The 18907-nt window shown below is 43.6% G+C and overlaps 1 protein-coding gene across 2 annotated transcripts; it reads left to right on the top strand.

Annotated features, from left to right (window-relative positions):
* The first annotated feature begins 1419 nt into the window (after nucleotides 1–1419).
* LOC124162975 lies at nucleotides 1420–18271 on the top strand. 2 transcript variants are annotated; one of them, XM_046539765.1, is made up of 2 exons: nucleotides 1420–1817; nucleotides 8184–8903. In XM_046539765.1, the coding sequence occupies exons 1-2, from the start codon at nucleotides 1673–1675 to the stop codon at nucleotides 8780–8782; spliced, it is 744 nt and encodes a 247-aa protein (XP_046395721.1). In that variant the 5' UTR covers nucleotides 1420–1672; the 3' UTR covers nucleotides 8783–8903. The 2 variants fall into 2 exon arrangements, with proteins under 2 accessions (XP_046395721.1, XP_046395715.1); XM_046539759.1 differs by lacking the exon at nucleotides 8184–8903 and adding an exon at nucleotides 17536–18271 and having other exon boundaries at nucleotides 1467–1817.
* Nucleotides 18272–18907: the final 636 nt, after the last annotated feature.

Here is an 18907-nt window from a genome sequence, read left to right as displayed (position 1 = left end):
GTGATGCAGCATACAGTTCAGTTGCCTGCTTTGTGCCTGCACTCATTGAGTCTGAGTCAGATTTCAAAATACTCACCTTCAAGATCTGCCTTGTCCCCCCTGTAATTATGCTGGGGAACCTGGGTGTCTGTCCGACTCAACGTAGTTAGGGGGCATCCAAACGCCCCAAACCCTTGTTTAATTAGGGGGTATTCCATGCCAAGGCCCAAAGTAGTGGTGTGGCACAACAGCAGTTTGCCCAGGTAAGTATTTTGCCTTGAGCCAACCCTGTCTGTTATCACCCTGCTTTCAACTAGATTTTATGCTGAACAGAAATTCGGAATTCTGAGCAGGAGCCTTACCTTGAAAGAAAACAGAGTCGTTGAATTGCAAGGAAACTTTGGATTGAAGATAAAAACAAAATTGAGTCCTAATAAAAGTACCTAATATAGCTTGTTATGAAGTGGAATTGAAGTGCTCTGAATAGCAGTTATGGTATTGATGTCAAAATTCTTGGCTTGAAGGGTGAATAGAAGGAGAGTTTTGGATGAAGATGAAGCGGATGATGGAGCCTGAACTGCCATCAAAGGCAATTACTTGCTTGAATATATGGTGCAGAGAAAGGTAAGAATGGGTCTGAGTCAATGGAGAACTGAAGTTTGATATTTAGAGAATGCTTTCACAAAAGACTGGGATCTGGCCCACTGGTTGATACATTAGCTGCTCGGTATTGTTGGGCAAAATTGCTGATGCATGGTGCACTTGGTGAAGGGAGAATAAAAGAAAAAAACCAAATCTGAGGCAATAATTTTTGATATTCCATTTGATTTCATCTTAAATTCATTTTCCCTCTTTGGAATTTCAAGATTGATCAGCATTCTGGAGCCCTTAATTGATACAACTTGCATTCAATTAAGGATTCTTATGACATGGATGGTTAATTAGTAGATGCCCTCTAACTATTTTTCAAGACTGTATTTTAAAATTTGGAAGTGCTGTTTATTTCAAACAATAATAAAATACATCCATAGCTCCTTAATATTTAAGTATGTAGAAAAATCTCATTTTATATATTTGAAACCACTTCTACTCCAGCATTAAAAAAGTGGTAGATCAATTACTTATAATAATAGGTATTAAAAATGTATATTGTGCTTATTTTTTTACTCTTTTTCTTAATGATCAATTCTATCGGCCAATGTGATGAATTTTTAAATTTACTGTGGTAAATGAGTATTTTCAAAAAAGATGTGGGGCATTTTTCTCACACTCCAGTTGTATCATGTGACCTCTATGATACATTATTAGATTTATCATGTTAAGAAAGTTTATATTCATAAGAGATTTAGAAGACTAATACTTCGGTAAATTTTTATCTTAACAGTAGCATACGCCAAGGGACTTTAGGATTGGTTCATGTTAGTCAAATTTTCGCGGTTGTTCTCGGGATCGAATATGGCGTTGGAACGCGCACGAGGAAAGCTGCGTCGTCCGACTTGCGCAGTGCAAGCACGCAGGCGGAGGGCAGGCGTGGAAGAGGAATGCCTATTTCTGTGCTCTGTCGCGTCTGCGGCGGAGGTGGTCGCTGTGGTTCCTCACATGTGACTGGAAGTCCTTCTTTTCCTAGATTTGGCGGTTCTGTCTACGCCCGACCGCAGTTGTTCACTGCCCTCTTTTTTCTCAGTTCATAAAAATGTCGAAAGGCATTACGGAGAAACTTATTGAAAAGGTGAAGGGATATCCATTTATATATCAGCCCCAACATGAGCATTACTCGAGTATGAGACTGAAGGAAGAGACTTGGGCGAAGATAGCCCGAGAACTTGGATACCAAAACGGTGCGTATGATTTTTTGTTCTTTTATAGTTCGAGAGGGAATCAATTTGATTTTATAGTGCTCCTTATGAGGGCTTTCTACTTCAAGGCCACCCCTTTTAGCAATAGGCGTGCTTTTCTTACTCATTGCATTTCGACACTCAATGTTGTCAGTCTTATGAGGGAGACATACGAGGAACTCATCGAAAAAGCCACCCGCCCCCTAAGCCAATTTCACTCGGCGCGCACTTGCTGAGTCGATTCTCGAGACGGATAATGAAGATTTCCAATTTATTTTTCTCGCTTAGCAGCGAATGTGCACAAGTTATTGTACGTGTTTATTTGGCCATTGGAATTTCTTCTCCCGTTCCGCCGTGCTCTCCAAAGCTTGGATCAATTTCTGTTCGTCGTCGAAGGCACCGTTCCAGGGAACGACGCCAAGGGAATAGGCCGATAGGTGCCCGTGCCAACTTACTATGCGGAGCAGCTAGGGGTGGCGCAGGCGGTTGAGAGAGGAGTGTTCAGCGAGATGGGGGGAGGGGCGGTGGCCGCTGGAGAGATCTGCAGTTCTCTTAACCTTGGTCCGTTGCGGTAGTTGAAGTCATGCGATTTCCTAAGATTGCAAAGGTGATATATTTTCTTGCTTGAAAGTTTAAATTGCTCATTCATTACGCTTTAATTTTGTTTTATTGGACGAGAATAGAATATAGATTTATTTGGTAAGCGTAGCGTGCCGCTGTACCGCTAATGTTAGTGGTACATACATGTATGTATATTTGTCAGATTTTTTAAAGGTGTACGCAGTTGCATTTATTAGTAATACCGTAATTTTTAATTTTTTAAAATGTTAAATTAATATCTACTTAAGTTCATGGGTTATCTTCATTATAGTATGAGAGAAACTTATATTGATCTTGCACCCCCCCCCAAATATATAATATATACTTGGCACTGTTGTATACCACGTACTCTAAAAGCCGGTTAGTAATAAATTTTATTTTCCTAACATGCCCAACGAGTCTTAGAAGCTAATATTAATAAAAGTAGCTTTCTCACGCTGGAACGCTCGGAGAAGCTAAAACTTCCCGTAGTTCTGAAACGAAAGCGAAGAAAGCGCGTTAAGATAACAGAGCCACAGCGTTATTTCCCATTCCTAACGCTTGCGTCATATTTTCGGCGCAGGCCGTTGAGTTTCCTCGACTGAGCGGTCTCGCATCTCCATACGATATGCTACGTGCAGTGAATGTGTTTCAATCGCAATGTAATCCCGATGCTGACCTTTTGTGATTTCTTGATGTGGCTGAGGATGAATCTTGCTAAATTTAAGTTATACACTTATTAAAAATACAATAATATAAAATTAAAATTTTAAATTATTGCATTTTTTTAAAATTTTCTCACCATTATCATTAGTTGTATTATTAATTTCCCAACATGAAGGCTGGGAAGCATACTCCTACCCTGGGTGCAAGGCACCATTAATATTATTATTGTTAATTAACTTTTTTATTTTTACCTGTTTAATTTACTGTACTTAGTATTCTTATCTAAAAATAATCTTTTCTAAAGCTTGCGATTGGCTCAACGGAAGTTATTATTATTATTAAAAGTGTATAGAAATATTGTCATTATTGAGAAGTGTAATTTAGTCGTTTGTATTTATTCATGTATCGGAATTCAGTGGAGTAGGTTTAAGATATAAAAAATCTCACGTATTTCGGAGCGTACTTGTGAAGTTTATATTCCAATCCCTTTTCTGGCAAACGCTGGGAAAACCTACCTACGAGGGGGTGCTATTTTCTTTGAAGATCACGGTAGAAATCACTATGTTATTTGCACGGGTGCAATTTCCGTTGCCGATAGCGTACGGTCATTATTGACGTAGAGATGCAGAACGAAAGATAAAAGAAATGAGAATCATACGTGATTATGGCCTCATTTATATGTTTTATCTCTTGTCATATCACGTTAGTGAACTCAAAGGCGTTTGGTACAGAGGGAAAGAATCGTAAATATAAAGTATTCTCCAGGTGAAGATAGGTTTACTTGGTGCGTTTTGCGAGTCAGCTGGGTCTGTCTGCCCGCCCAGATAAGACTCTTCAATTCATATTAAGGCCTAGTCATGTTCCTATCTAAAAATCCTATTCTTTCCCTTCCTCTCCCTCGCTAACATAATATTCTTCCTTCACGGATTTTAAAGTCCCCTCCCCGCTCAGTACTCCCTACATCCAAGCATTTCTCCTCCGTATCCCATCCAGAAGTTTCCTCTCCTCTTCCACCTTGCACTTCGGACTTAAATTATGGAAACGAGCGTGCTACGCCCGCTCCCAGCGGGCTTCCCCCGCTCTTTTCAATGCAGGCCCACAGAGGGATAGGCGCGTTTCAAATTTTAAAATATAGAAAAAAAGGCAGGGTCTTATGTACAAATTTAATTGGAATTTTCATGTACAAATTGAGGTCAGAGGACCTCTTAAAACACAACATTGGAAGTAATTACACTATGTTCTGTTAAACGCACATGATGACTCATACTTACGTATCAACAAGAGACTTGAATGTGGAATCAGCCGCATTTTGATAAAAGTTATTTAAAGAATGCGAGATATTGTTGCGAATGAACAAATGTATCAGTTTGTGCGCCGTTAACGTCAGGAATATTTACCGGTTTTTGCTTTTTTTGTTTTTTTTATTATTTAAAAACCAATTTTAGGAAACAATAGCAATATTTAGGAAGTAAGATATGTCGTCGCATGTTCTCTGATAAATTCTGAGCATCTTGGTACCTCAATTGTAGAGTTTGGTTGCGTATAAGTTGAGAAAAAGGTATCTATACAGTAGAAATAATATAGATTATGGTGAGCGTAAAGGGTAGGCATAAAACGAAAGAAAGAAAAGACACGCACAGGCATTGAAACCGTGCTTAGGATACCCCTCTATCTTTAATAGTCAATAAATAGGAGGTTGATAGTAGACATTTTAATGTTGATTTGACGTCCTGCAGAATTTAAATGGATTTTTTTTTGTCAACGTTTACGTATCTTTAAATACCTTCATCAAAGCTATGAAAGAATATGAGCTCATAAATTTCATACATAAAGGCGTGAAATGTTATAAATTTTTCTACAATATTAAAATAAAAATAAAAAGACTTATGTTGTAAATTAATTAAAAAGAAGATAAATTTTACGAATTCCGACTTCAGGTTTTAGGATGTAACGGCAGAAATGGTTACACCAATTAATAGGCTCTCAATTCACAATGGTTGGTACTCGATGTCTATTTCTACTGTCACCACTCGTTTGATGAATGCATCGACACTTATTGAATCGCTAGGTTCATTTCAACTACAATGAGACTTCAGTGAGGGTAGTCAGCGCGGTGCAGCTGGGAAAGACCTGGGAGGACACGTCGAGCTCTCTGGCGATGCACTCTGAGGATGTGGCGGGCGATACCTCACCGACCCAGCGCGCTCGCCTGAATCCTCGCCCAGACAGCGGCTCGAGTTCGTAACACCACTGAGACTGATTGGCGTTTGCCTGGAAGAAATCAGAAAACGGACGCGACGACCAAATCTGATGTCGACGATGACCCGTCGCGTCTCGGCGAAGTGTAGAATCCCAAGGTCGAGCTAAGGGTATGCCTTTTTCTGCCGGGATGTCCTCGGAAACCAATTTCTAATAGTTCACGCACTGTACTTTGCCTCTCTGTAAGGTCTTCATGCCGGACTATCACCGTCGTCTGGTCACGACGAACCTAAGGATAGGATTTTTCTTGGTTGCAGCGCCCCTCGGGCGTTTTCTTAGACCTCTCGGACCATATCCCTAGGACAAGTGTGCTTATCTTGAAAATTAATGATTAAGGGAGTTTGCTTCTTTTTATTTGAGTTTTGTAAATGGAGAACGTCTCTCAGCTTTTACACGAATTAATAAAGACTCACGCACACTCGCGCGGATTCGGTGGCGGGCGCGATCATTGGTCATTTGTCTCACATGTGTTCAAGGCGCACGCGCACACCACGGTGCACAGTGGTCGGAAAGGCCGACCTGGCTGGACAAAAGTCAAATATTTATGTTTGGGTAAATAACGGGTAAATGTGCTAATTGAATAGGTAATGAGTTGTTGTTTAAGGTAATATTCTGTTTTCACGGATTTTTTTTCAAATGTATTCCACTTTAATCCCTAATAAGTTGGATTCGGGACTTGTCATGATTTTATAGTGATTTTATTATAATTCACTGACTTTTAGGCGTCATTATCAATGATATTGAAACCATAATGATAGAATATTTTTATGGAAATTATAAGTAAATAGGCTTATTTATAGGCCGCGGCGGCCTCCCGGCCTATGCCCTGTCGCACTCCGCCTTCGCCCCCGGCGGTGACGGTCCAACTCGAACGGTCGAGTTCGGCCGCAGCGGTCTGGAAGTGCAAAATCGGGTAGATGGCTTTGGTGACGGTATTATTTCTTTTTCTAGGACTTTTCCTGTTTTTTTTTTCGATTTCATAACCCATTTACCCCTTCATCGGCGATACCAATGCCTAGATTCTTTGTAACAATACATAGGTCATAATCAGTGGCGCCGACTCCATGGGGCTTGAGGGGGCCCGAGCCCCCTCAAAAATTCTTTATTGGTGTGAGGAAAAAATGAGTCCGGCTGGTCAATTTCCCCCTGAGTGTCCAGATATCGAGATTGTAGTTGTAAGGGTTCTAATGTTGATCATACGACTCTTCTAAAATGCTTAAAAAACTTAAAACTCACTACTTATAAAATTTCTCGGAGAAAGATCCCCGGTTTGGGCCCCCCCAATATTTTTTATAAGTCGGCGTCCCTGGTCATAATGTATTGCGCAATAGCTTCGGTTACGGATACTTTTCTGGTGAAAATTTGAGGAATGGTCTGTGACTGGCGTTTTATTGTCTCTTCGTAGTTTTTCAAAGGAACCGAATGTTTTTCTCAGGAACATGAGCAGTTGTACGGAAAATTAATCGAAGCTATGAAATCAAACTTAGTTCTTTTCAATCTATCACACATAAGAACACCAGGAAAAGGACCACTTATGGGATGGATTGGGCCGAAACCTCGGAGCACGAGGTAAGTTTAAAATTTCTAAGTTGTAAATGATTTAATCGAACAAGTTTTCAGACATTTATTGTACACTTTACGTTATTTATATATTACAGTGTTTCCCAAAAGTTTCGCGTATTTCCATAGTTTCCAGGTCTTGGACCATCTAAAGGTAGGTTTGCGAGTGCCTCCATTGCTGGATCTCTATCCTCTATTAGGTGTCCTAAAACCTCGTCAAATTTTTTTGGCATGTTAATAATTTTGTAGAACACATGCGGTTTTCTCAATTTTCACTGTGGTCTCTACTTGAACTCTATTGGCCCACTAAATATTCTCCATTTTTGAGACAAAAGGCCGAATGGGTTCTCCACCAACCTGCGCGCTCGACAGAGTCGTTGGTTAAACTTTTCTCTTCTTTCGTACGATACTCGAGAAAGAAATAGGCTTAGTTGATAGAGGAAAAGGGACACGCTTCATCACCTACGAGGACTCAAGGAGTAGGTTCTACTAGGCGAGGTAAAGGCCTGTCGTGCGGAACATGGTGAGTCCCGTGTGCCAATATCTTACCCACGGTCGAGGCTTCAAAAACCCCTCCGTCACTATTTTTTCCTTGTCCTGGAGCAAAAACTTGTAATTATGGTCTACGATTGCAATTTATACTATTGAAAACTTGTACAAATAGCAAAAGTAATTTGATCCCGATTTCTTGGGACGCTTTATTGTAATATGTTTCTCTTCTATTCTCCCAAGGGAATTGGGAAACTGTCATTTTTCTAGGAATCTTGTATTGATTCCTCCCATATCTTCTTAGTGGGTTCGGGCAGGTACAACGGCTGCAGACGTTTATTAATGTCTTGGCACACTTCTTTCACAATGCTGCTCACATTAGAAAAAAAACATTCTAAAGCTGTGGCCAATCGTGCAGTATGAATTTCCAGTTGATAGGAATCTGAAAAACGTCACATTAAATTGTAATGAGTAGTATCATTTGGACAAATTTGAAACCGAAAACATTTTGATGAATGCTCGTTAGATATAAGTGAATTTGACATTTTACGGGGTTATCGCAGGGATAAATAAAATATTATAAATAATTAAGATTTATTGATTTTTTTAAAGATCAAATATATTTCTCTTGAAGCATAATTCTTACATTGAGGTAACTCTGTTGTGGTTCAAATTGTGAGGAAAATTGCTACACCTCACTTAGTTGAGGCGTAATGGTAGCGTAGGCTAAAGATGGATTGGATTAAACTTATAGTTGATAAATGATATGCTTGTGTTATAAATGTAACTTAAATTGGCATTATTATTGTTTTTCAGGTGATGTCTTAAGAAAAAAGTGGAAGAATTTGAGGGACTCTTATGCCAAACATCTACGGGCTGAAAAGACTCACACGAGGCAGCAAGCGAAAGGAGTGGTTAGATACAGGGCTTGGCCATGGGCTCTCCAAATGGAATTTTTGAGACCAATTTTGCAAGTTTCACCAACGGATTCCAACATGTCCAGGCAGGACATGGCGTTGGATGATATAGGAGAGGAGGACACATCTGCATCTGAGGACCGGATTCCTATCAAAAGCCCTGGAGACGAGAATGACACCTTTGAGGAGCCAATTCCGCCAGAACCGACTGATGAACAGATTTCTTCTGATACCTCGGCAAGAAAACCCTCGAACGCCCAGAAGAGAGGATCAGAGGAAACAAGTCCAGTGAGCCAAGTAATTCAGTATTTGGAGAAGAGGAGGGTCCATCATAAGTTTAAGTCGTGCGATGAAATAGACTTGGTTTGCATGGGTTATGCACAGACTATAAAGAAATTTAAGCCTCGGCGACAGGCTATGGTGAAATTTAAAATTTTGGAGTTGCTGATGAGGGAAGAATTAGCCCAATTGGAGGAAGAGGATGGTGAACATTTGTAAATGAGTTTTTTCTGTGACCTTAATGGAAATTTATGTTTTGGTTCTGAGAGAAATTGTTTCAAACCTCAGCCCAGATTGATATTTTTTACTGACAAATAAAAATATTTTTGTTTACCCAAAACTGGTTTTAATGCAATAAGATCTATGGATGCTCAAGAGTGGATATTTTTTTATTTCCGGAAAAGTTAGGTATTCCTTTGTAACTAATTTACTGCAGGGGCGCAGCTAGGATTTTAGGCTATGGGGGGGATTTATGCGCAAAACACTGGGGTGCCTGAGTGCGTACAATACCCGTAAGGTGCGGGGGCCCTCCCCTCGAAAATTTTTCAGATGAATGGTTGAAAATGGTGAGTGTTCAATGGCCAGATGATTTATTCGCACACAGATACAGAAATTACAAAACTCTTTCCACACTTTCTTTCACGTGCTGTCCCATCGAGAGCTGTAGAGAGACTGTAGACTGCCAAGAAAAAAAAGGAAGTCCAACTTCCCGCACTCAGCGCCCAGGAACGGCCCGCCGGCCAACCGCACCAACACATTCAAATATGCGGCGGGAGACGCACTCCCCAAACATTCCGCCCGCCTCGTCTGAAGGACGAAAGAATTGTCTGCAGTGCACAGGGAGCAGTGCGCCCGCCATGATCGGCCGGTATCACGGCTACTGTCCCGCTGGCATTGGCAGCGGACTGAGTCTCACGATCGGACGTTGCAGCGTGGTATTCGCCATTTTCACTGTTACCACGCGAACTAATCCATCCGATCCAGGATGAACCTCGGTTATGCGGCCCAATGGCCACTTGGAAGGTGGGTAGCGGTCGTCTCGGACGATCACGAGCTGTCCTACATTTTCCTTTGGATCACGCCATTTGGTCCTCTGCTGCAGGTGGTGAAGGTACTCTCGTAACCAGCGTTTCCAAAAGTTCAGCTGCAGCCGTTGAAGAAGACGCCATCTGGATAAGCAATTACCTGAAATATTGGGACACTCAGGTTCTGGAATTAGAAACAAAGTACCACCAATTAAAAAGTGGGCTGGGGTCAGAGCATTTAGGTCATCTGGATCAGAGGACAATGGATGGAGAGGTCGGGAGTTGAGACAGGCCTCAATTTGAATGAGAACTGTTGAGAACTCTTCAAACGTGAGGGTATGTTCACCAACTACTCTGAGAAGGTGATGTTTCGTTGACTTTACCCCAGCCTCCCATAGACCACCAAAATGTGGAGAATTCGGTGGTATGAAAGACCAACTTGTTCCATCATTGGCCAGGACTGAAGCAACTTCAGCGTAGAAATCCGAAGCTGCGCCGAACATCCTCCGCAGTTCCTTGGCGGCCCCTTGGAAAGTGGTTGCATTGTCGCTGTATAGCGTGCGGCAAACACCTCGACGTCCAGCAAAGCGTCGATAGGCAGCCAGGAACGAGTGAGTTGTGAGGTCGCTGACGGCTTCCAGATGAATTGCTCGTGTAGCAAAACATACACTGCCGCGTGAGTTTTTTAACAAGTGCCACGTCCCCCAGTATCCAAGTCTGGCTCCGTAAAATAAAATATTGAGGGTAAGGGTAGGTCCGCCGTGAAGCGAGGAAAGGTGAGCAAATTGGACTAAAAGTTGGCTTAGATGGGATCTTTTTGGAAGGATGGATGGGTGTTTAGCAGAAAATGAAAGAGTGGAATTTTTTATACGACCCCCTACACGAAGAATACCGTTTTCGTCCAGAAAAGGCTTAAGGCCCCGTAGCGGATTACGCCTGGGCAGAGGCTTGCCCGCTCGTAGTAATTTCAATTCCTCAGAAAAGGCAAACGATTGTGCTAGCTGGAGCACCTTGCAACGAGCGGCAGCGAGCTCGCTAGTTGACAGAAAGTTGGTATTAGGAATCCGTGATCGTTGACAGCGCGCAATGAATCTTAGGCAGTAGGCCATAACTCTAATCAGCCTGGTTATCGAAGAGAACCGTTTCAATATTGCATTCTCTTCTGCAGCTTGAACGACGAATAGTTGAGGAACAATGACAGGTTCAGGTTGTCTTGGCCAATTTTCCTGGGTAGATAGCAGCCATTCTGGTCCTCGCCACCATAGAGATGAATTTATAAGAGCATCAGGGTCTATGCCTCGACTTGGGAGGTCAGCTGGATTCTGCTCTGAAGATACGTACTGCCACACAGCAGAAGGCAGCTCAGTTTGTATAAATGACACCCTATTTGCAATGAAGGTTTTCCAATAACTAGGATGCTTTCGCAGCCAGGCGAGAGTTACCTGGCTGTCCGACCACGCGAAGACTGGTAGCGACGAGAATGCTTTTATTTTCTGCAAATGATTGACCAAACGAACAAGAAGTGCGGCTCCGCAAAGCTCCAACTTTGGTATTGTTATAGTTTTAACAGGGGTAACCTTGGATTTTGCGGCGAGAAGAAATACTCGACATTGATTTGCGTCGTCAAGTACACGTAGATAAATTGCTGCAGCGTATGCTCTCTCCGATGAGTCTGCAAAGCCGTGAAGCTCGCATCTTGAGGTCGGCGTCGTTTGCAGCCAACGATCAATTCGCAGCTTCGAAAGTCTAGGAATTGCATTGAAATAGTTAGTCCATCGAACCTTAATATCCGTAGGTAATGGTGTATCCCAACCTATCTTTAAAATCCACATATCTTGCATGAGTATTTTTGCGACGACAGTGACTGGAGCGACCCAGCCTAGTGGGTCAAAGAGACGCGTCATCTTGGAGAGAACCGTCCTTTTAGTGAGAGCCATAGTGTGGATTTCTGTTACTCGCAGGTTAAATCCAAACAGGTCAGCTGTTGGCTCCCATATAAGGCCAAGAGTTTTTATAGGCTCCTTTGAGTCAATAGATTTTTCCTGCTCACATTCACGACGCTGTGAGGCACGTCGTTGCAGAAGAGCTGGATGGTTGACAGCCCATTTGTCGAGTTCTATTCCTGCACAGGCCAGCAGTTTCACTAGTTGCGTTGCGATCCTTTGAGCCATGAGTAATTCATCTGCTCCCGAAAAGATGTCATCGACGTATGAATCCTTGCGAAGGCAGGCAGCTCCGAGAGGAAACCGGTGCTCCTCATCTTCGGCGAGTTGAAGAAGGGAACGCATCGCCAGAAATGGTGCGCAGGCTGTGCCATATGTGACCGTGGTGAGCCGGTACTCCACCGCTGGGGTGTTAGGATGCGGTCGCCAGACAATTCTTTGCAGGTCCTGGTCAGCAGGATGTACCCATATCTGACGAAACATCTTTACAATATCAGCGGTAAATACGAAGCGGTGACGTCGCCAGTTGATTAGCACCAGCCCGAGGTCCTTTTGCAGAGGAGGACCAGATAGAAGAAAATCGTTCAGACAGTAGTGCTGTGAAGTACGGCGAGACGCATCAAACACAACTCGGAGCTTCAACGATGGGGTATGAACGACAGCATGATGAGGTAGGTACCAAGCCCGCTTTATCTGAGAATCGGAAGTTGGAACCTTTACCATGTGCCCAAGTTCCTCATAAACCTTCATGAAGTCTCGGTAGGCAGCGGCTATCTCGGGCTCCCGAACGAATCGTTGCTCAGTCGACGCAAGTGAACTAAGAGCCGTTCGACGAGTCTCGTCTACAGTTACAGGAAGCTCTGATACGATTGGAAGCTGAACGATGTATCTCCCGTCCGACCCACGAGAGTGAGTATCCTTGAAGTGCTGCTCACATCGCTCATCCTCGGGGCGCAAAGTTCTCGTGGAGGGAGGAACTTCTTCTACTTCCCAAAATCGCTGAAGATCTTCCAGCAGATTCTGTACAGCCTCGCAATGCAATGAGACGAGAGACCGTCTTGGAGTGGATCCCGCCCGCCGTGACTCGCTCCCTACAGTTGGTCCCGAGATGACCCATCCAAAAGCAGTGTTCTGAGCGATGATCTATCGGTGAGGGAATCTTTGCAGGCCTTGGCGTAGTAATAGTCCGTAGACATCTGCACCAAGGATGAGGTCGATGTTCTCAGGCTTATAAAATAGTGGGTCAGCCATCTGCAGATTGGAGAACAAAGACAAATCTGTCTCAATTATCTCTCTTGTAGGTAGTTGATTCGTGAGCCGCGGTAGTACTAATGCCTTAACTTCAAGGCAGAAAGATGGTGAATACACGGAATACAGTGAGAGTTGAACGATGTTCAGTGCAGTGCCAGCCTCAGCAGCGCCGATTCCTGACAGAGGAATCTGCGTTCGCTGGCGGGGTAAATGAAGAAGCTGTGCTAAGGCCTCGGTAATGAAGGATACTTCGGAGCCGTTGTCTAACAGCGCCCGAGCTTTTACTTGGACCCCTCGAGGACCCGTGACCAGTACCTGAGCCGTAGCAAGAATTACGGAGTGGATTGGAGCAGCCACGTTGGCCGTGAGTGTGTTTACTGCTATGCCATTTGCCTCAACAGGAGACTTTAATTGAGGTTCAGCCTCAGTATCTTTAGCAGCACACACATCGTTGCCAACCGTTACTGTATGTAACAAAGAATGATGTCGTCCACGACAAGTGACACAGCGCTTAACAGACTTACACTCCTTGAAGCGATGACGACCCAGACAGTTGAAGTAGAGGTGCAATTTTCGAGCCTCATCTCTTCGTTCAACAGGAGTCTTTTCTAGGAAACCGGAGCAGACGGCTATATATATGAGCATATAGGACAATTACGGGTGCTTGTGGAAGATAGTCGCTTAGTCTCAACGTGAAAAGACTTCGCCCCAGACGAGGAAAATTTGGGCGTCGTGTTACTTCCTTTGTCCCAACTCGTAAGAGGAGCTATCATCTCTAAGGCACGGATACGACCCTCGAGAAACTCTACGAGCTCCCTAAAACTGGGAAATAAGTTTGGATTCGCTTCACTATTTGGTGTGAGATTACTCAACCGGTCCTTGGTGGTCAGGTGCGACTCCCATGACTTTCGCGATTCTTTATCCAAACGCTGAGCCGTGATGAAGACAAGCCAGTCGTCCCATGTTGCCACTGGACGACCCAGGTTCTCTAGCGCTCGAACCACCTGAATCGTTCGGTCAACTAACGTCCGCAATTCCGATGCTGACTCCTTCATCATCTTTGGCAAATTCATTAGAGTAGACAGATGAGTATGCAAGCACAGTCGTGGATTACTGTACCTGGCTTTCAGGGCCTCCCAGGTCGGTTTGTAGTTGGCGTCCGTAACAGAGATGTTTTTTACAAACTCCGCTGCAGAATCCTTTAGGCACATCTTTAAATATTGCAACTTTGTAGCAGGAGAAAATCGATGTTCTCCGTCGACTATTGCTGTAAATAGATCGCAGAACGATTCCCAATCCGCAAATGTACCTGAAAAGCTCGGCAACGTTGTTCTCGGAAGCTGAACGGGAAGTTGGAAATTAGCGAGATCGGCCTGATCAGCTTCACCTTGTCCAGATGAGGTCGTAGGTACATCAGGTAACTGGGCGAGCATGGCTTTTAGTTCAGCGCACGTATCATAATAAATCTCCTCCGTCTTCTCATATTGTCCATCCACTAAATAACGCTCCTTCGACACGTCTTCCCGCGTCACCAGCTCAAAGTGCGTGGAAGTATAATCGTTCCAATACTGCTTAAGTGAGTCGATTCTACTCTGAATGGCTTCCTTAGTGATATTTGCAGCGCCCTTCTTCTTTAAATTCGGCACTAACCTAGTAATTGCACGATCCCGTTGTTCCTGCTGCGCAATCAGTTGCTTCGTCGTCATAGACATAATGTTTACTAGGATCCTAACGGGTAGCCGGTATTAAAGTAATGCTCAAAACGAAGACGTGGGAAAGTAAACTATTACAGTACTTTGCGCCTCAAAAAGTGCGCAAAACAGACGAGTAACAGCCCCGTAAGAAACTTCGCAAACCAGGGCGAGCAGCGCACAGCTGATTTCGCGAGAGGAGGGAGGATAGGGAGTCAGTGGGAGAAGAGAGGGGAGAGACAGACAGCGAGGTGAGGGGAAGTATAGCACGCTCATTCGCGGGGGAAGAGGAGTAGAGGCTTTTGCGAGAGGAGGGAGGATAGGGAGCCAGTGGGAGGGGTGATGTACACAGTCCACCATCCATAAGTTTGGGTATGGGTTAACTCACTGCGGCGTGACGGAGCGACGGCACGAAGTTCACAGGCACCTCCCCGGTCGAATGGCAGTGTAATGCTCACTGTAATTCACAATTGTTCCTCTGCAATTGTAGCCTCATGCAGTACTTATCACACAGTCGCGAATAAACAGGTATCCGGCCCGAAGGACCATTTGTTCAATGGCCAGATGATTTATTCGCACACAGATACAGAAATTACAAAACTCTTTCCACACTTTCTTTCACGTGCTGTCCCATCGAGAGCGGACTGTAGACTGCCAAGAAAAAAAAGGAAGTCCAACTTCCCGCACTCAGCGCCCAGGAACGGCCCGCCGGCCAACCGCACCAACACATTCAAATATGCGGCGGGAGACGCACTCCCCAAACAGTGAGTTTTACGGCCTTATGAGGATATTTTATTAATTTTTACACTTTTCTATAAGTAATATTAATCCAATTAAGTGAAATGGATTAAACTTAAAAATTTTCTGAGCTCTGGGTGGGTTTTATCCCCAAAACCCCCCTCGCTGCACCACTGACTGAGTGGAATCTAACTAAGAGTATCTTCGTCCCACAATGTCATTATAGAATAAAATAACAGTTTTATTCCACACTTTACTTTAAATAGCACGACGCGGTTTCAGCATCTAGTGCTATCATCAGGTGCCTGAGACCGTGTCTTATACCATAATGTCATGTTATCAGTCATGCACCTTTGGTTAATTTTTATACTTTGCGGCATCAAACGTGATAAGGGAATATTTCTATTGAATCAAGAGTTATTTTACCTCAATGCAACAGCCAGGCGCACGTCTGATTCGATGGCATTTCTATACTTTGTATACTGCTTCCAAATCATCATATCTGATGACTTCCAGCAAATGATCAAAGCATTTCCAGTTAATTCCGAAGCACTAATAGATGCATTCCTCGCGTACCATTAATTGGGGATAGAATGGAAGGAATTCTCTTTCTTTTCTGTGGAGATATTAATGTCATCCGGCACCTTTTTCTGGAAAAAATCCATGTAGATATATTAATGTACAAATACATAAAAATACTCAATTAAAGTGTATGGAGGGTAATTACCCTTTTCTTTGATCGCCTTAGTCTGCTAAATCTGTGAGAACAATGGATACCTCTTCTGAATCAATTGTCATGTCCATCACCGAATCACTATCCACAGGAATAAAATCTTAAATAACTTCCTTTACGAGCGTGTTCACCGCTTTAGTGTTCACAGCCGACTGCAAACCCTAACGTGCTGGTTTAACGTCATGGCCGCTCGATCGCTTAGGGGCGTCCATTAATTACGTGAGGCGATTTTTGACCCTTGCCCCTAGTGAGAAATCATGAGATTTAGCTCGACCCTTTAATCTCAAGTGATATTATCCAAAATGCGTATTTTCAGTTAAATACGTTAATATAAGCTTCATTGCGTAGGATTAGTAAAATAGAAACATTTTTAAAATTATTTTTTTTTCAAAATTTGTCAATTCAACTCAGTATTCTTGCAATTTTACACCGTTTTTTTTGCGGGAAACAATTACGTTATACCTACCTCTCTCCCCCGCGATGCTAGGACCTCCCTCTCCTCCGCGTGAGATTTGGTGAGATTCGGCTTTACACCTCTCCCCCTAAACGTCTCACGTAATTAATGAATGCCTCCCAATAGGTGTGTGCAGTGCTGCGGGCGATCTACCCGCCTGCTCGCGACCGCGCAGGTGTGTGGGAGCCTTCTAAAGAGGAGCCACTGAGACTCGGAGGCTAAATTCTAGGCTTGGTTTAGTTGAGCAATGAAGAACTGATGTTCTTCAGAGCGGCTCGGAGGGCATAATCGTAGTACAGCCCTATATTCCTAGGCCTGACGTGAACGATAATATTAGGGAGATATTATTCCGAACGGATAGTGAAAGCAATTCATTTTTCTTCTGATCTATAAGTGACTAATAAATGTTAGGTCGAGCTCGAGGACTGAAATCTCTCACAGCGCGCGCATACATTTTCTTTGCAACCTCGTTCAATTTAACGACTGTTGTCCTAGCTCCTCCGCCTACGCCTTTTTAGACAGCTTGCGGGGTAGATATTGTAGATGTTAATGAATTGCTAGTATTGTTGTATTTGAAATTGGTGCTTGAAAATAAATGAGACACGATTGGCTCGACCGGCACGCCGCCTACCCCGGCTTCTGAAGCTGCAGTTGTGAGCTCGAGGCCAGTTGCCACCTTACCTGCCGTAGAGCCAGTCGGCTCGCTGAACTGTTAACCACGTTGTCTTGAGTCATTGAGCCCGATACACCACAAGTAGCACTGCGGTCAGCAGTGGCGGATACATACGGAGGGCGCGCGCCCCCCTCGCATTGCCTATTATTGCAAAACCACAATTTTAATTTTTTCATATCGTAAGATGGCATGGTCTTGTACATGCGTATTATCAGTTTCAATAAAACTTTCTTAAACTTTGCATGTGGCTTAATTATTTGTCATTACTACGAAAGTAAAGGTAGATCAAGATATCTTTTGCGCCCCCCCCCCCTTAGAGTTTTTTCTGCATCCGCTACTGGCGGTCAGCACGAACATATGTCGGGGGCCCTGGGTTGCCAACCCATGCTGTAGTAAGTGAGTTAGTGTATTGCGTTCTCCTTTGAGGCTCTGTCGTCAATTGCTTTTTCCGTTCTTCGTTCCAGGTGACGAAGTCAGGGACCATTGGAAGAAGTTACGGGACTGCCACAGGGATGCCCTCAGGAGACAGAGGAAGAGGAACAGCAAAGGTATCACGGACGTGAAGAAGTGGATGTACCAGAAAGAGATGAATTTCCTCATACCTTTCATGGGGAAACGCACCACGTCCGGAGAGAGGGGACACCACAAGTACGAAGACGATGCGGACTACCAGGCCGGGGAGTCCCAGATGGAAGCCTGCGAGGAAGTCGGCGATTCCTCCCGGGATGTGCCCGAAGAGCCACCGGTGCCTGGCGAATCGCAGGTCCAAAAGAGGATCCCGGACAGTGTCGTGCATGCGCCACTCCGACATTTCTCTCAATACGAGGAGAGGAGGAGCGAGGACTCTAAATTGGCGATTTTACAACCAGAGAATAACGGGGACCCTATATCGGTTAGTGTGACGCGCGAAAACCATGCGGAACCTAGGTCTGTCGTTGTGGTACGCGAGAATCACGAGGATAACAGGTCGGTCGGTGTACCACGCGATGGTCAAGAGGACGAGCTCTATCACTTTTTCATGTCCATGTACTTCAGCACTGCAAGGTTACCCAATAGGTTGCGCTGCAAGGTGAAAAGGACAATATTTGCAGCCGTTACCCAGGCGGAGGAAGAGAACCTTTCAGGAGGGGACCCCCTTGGTGACATTGGATGACCGCTTCTCGTGTATTGATGGGAAATAAATGCCTTAGTTCAATTGTATCATTTTGTTTTGACCCTAATGTTTTTTTTCTTTTATCTCATCCTATTCCATTGTTTTTTTTACTTTCATTATTATATTTATTGAGCGATACTTCCAGTTAGTGCTATTTCCTGTGGCTCTAATCGCCTTTTTGTTAATAGTCATTCTATGCAAAGTAAAATTTTCCGGTTTAACTATTGGGGCATCGTTTTTTGAGATGTCACGTGTTAGCATTTTGGCTAATCGTTCTTATTTTGTTTGTATTTCTGGACTGCGTTGACTAATTCTTCTTTTGATTTTTTCCCTTCATTTCTCTAGCCATTACTAATCGTTATTTTTCAAGTACAAGAGGCGCTGGATAAAGGGTCGCACGCCGGTACTCGGTAAAAGTCGCCTTTGAGCACCTGAGGGACATAAGGGAACAGCTGAGAGGGGCTTTCTTCGCCATTCAATATATAATTGCATATCAAAGGTGGTGATAAAATACTATTCGCTTAAACATCATGAAAGTGTTTTATCCGATATCATGCTACGTAGAAGCATGGTAGTTACCTCATCGTTATTTATCTCAGGATGATTTATGAAATTATTATAATGATTGGAGGCTCTTAATTATTGTATTCGTTAATTGTTGTAGTCTATAATGTTTGTTAATA

Source organism: Ischnura elegans, chromosome 1, assembly GCF_921293095.1.
Source record: "Ischnura elegans chromosome 1, ioIscEleg1.1, whole genome shotgun sequence".
Classification (NCBI taxonomy): domain Eukaryota; kingdom Metazoa; phylum Arthropoda; class Insecta; order Odonata; family Coenagrionidae; genus Ischnura; species Ischnura elegans.
The sequence above is the reverse complement of the archived record's forward strand: the minus strand, read 5'-3'. Positions and strand labels throughout refer to the sequence as shown.

What these genes read in the sequence shown, in the direction of transcription:
- LOC124162975 (XM_046539759.1), top strand. Translation starts at nt 1,673, where the DNA reads ATGTCGAAAGGCATTACGGAGAAACTTATTGAAAAGGTGAAGGGATAT. An exon ending in AGAACTTGGATACCAAAACG is followed by an intron (nt 1,818 to 17,535) that starts GTGCGTATGATT and finishes TCTTCGTTCCAG; the next exon opens with GTGACGAAGTCAGGGACCAT.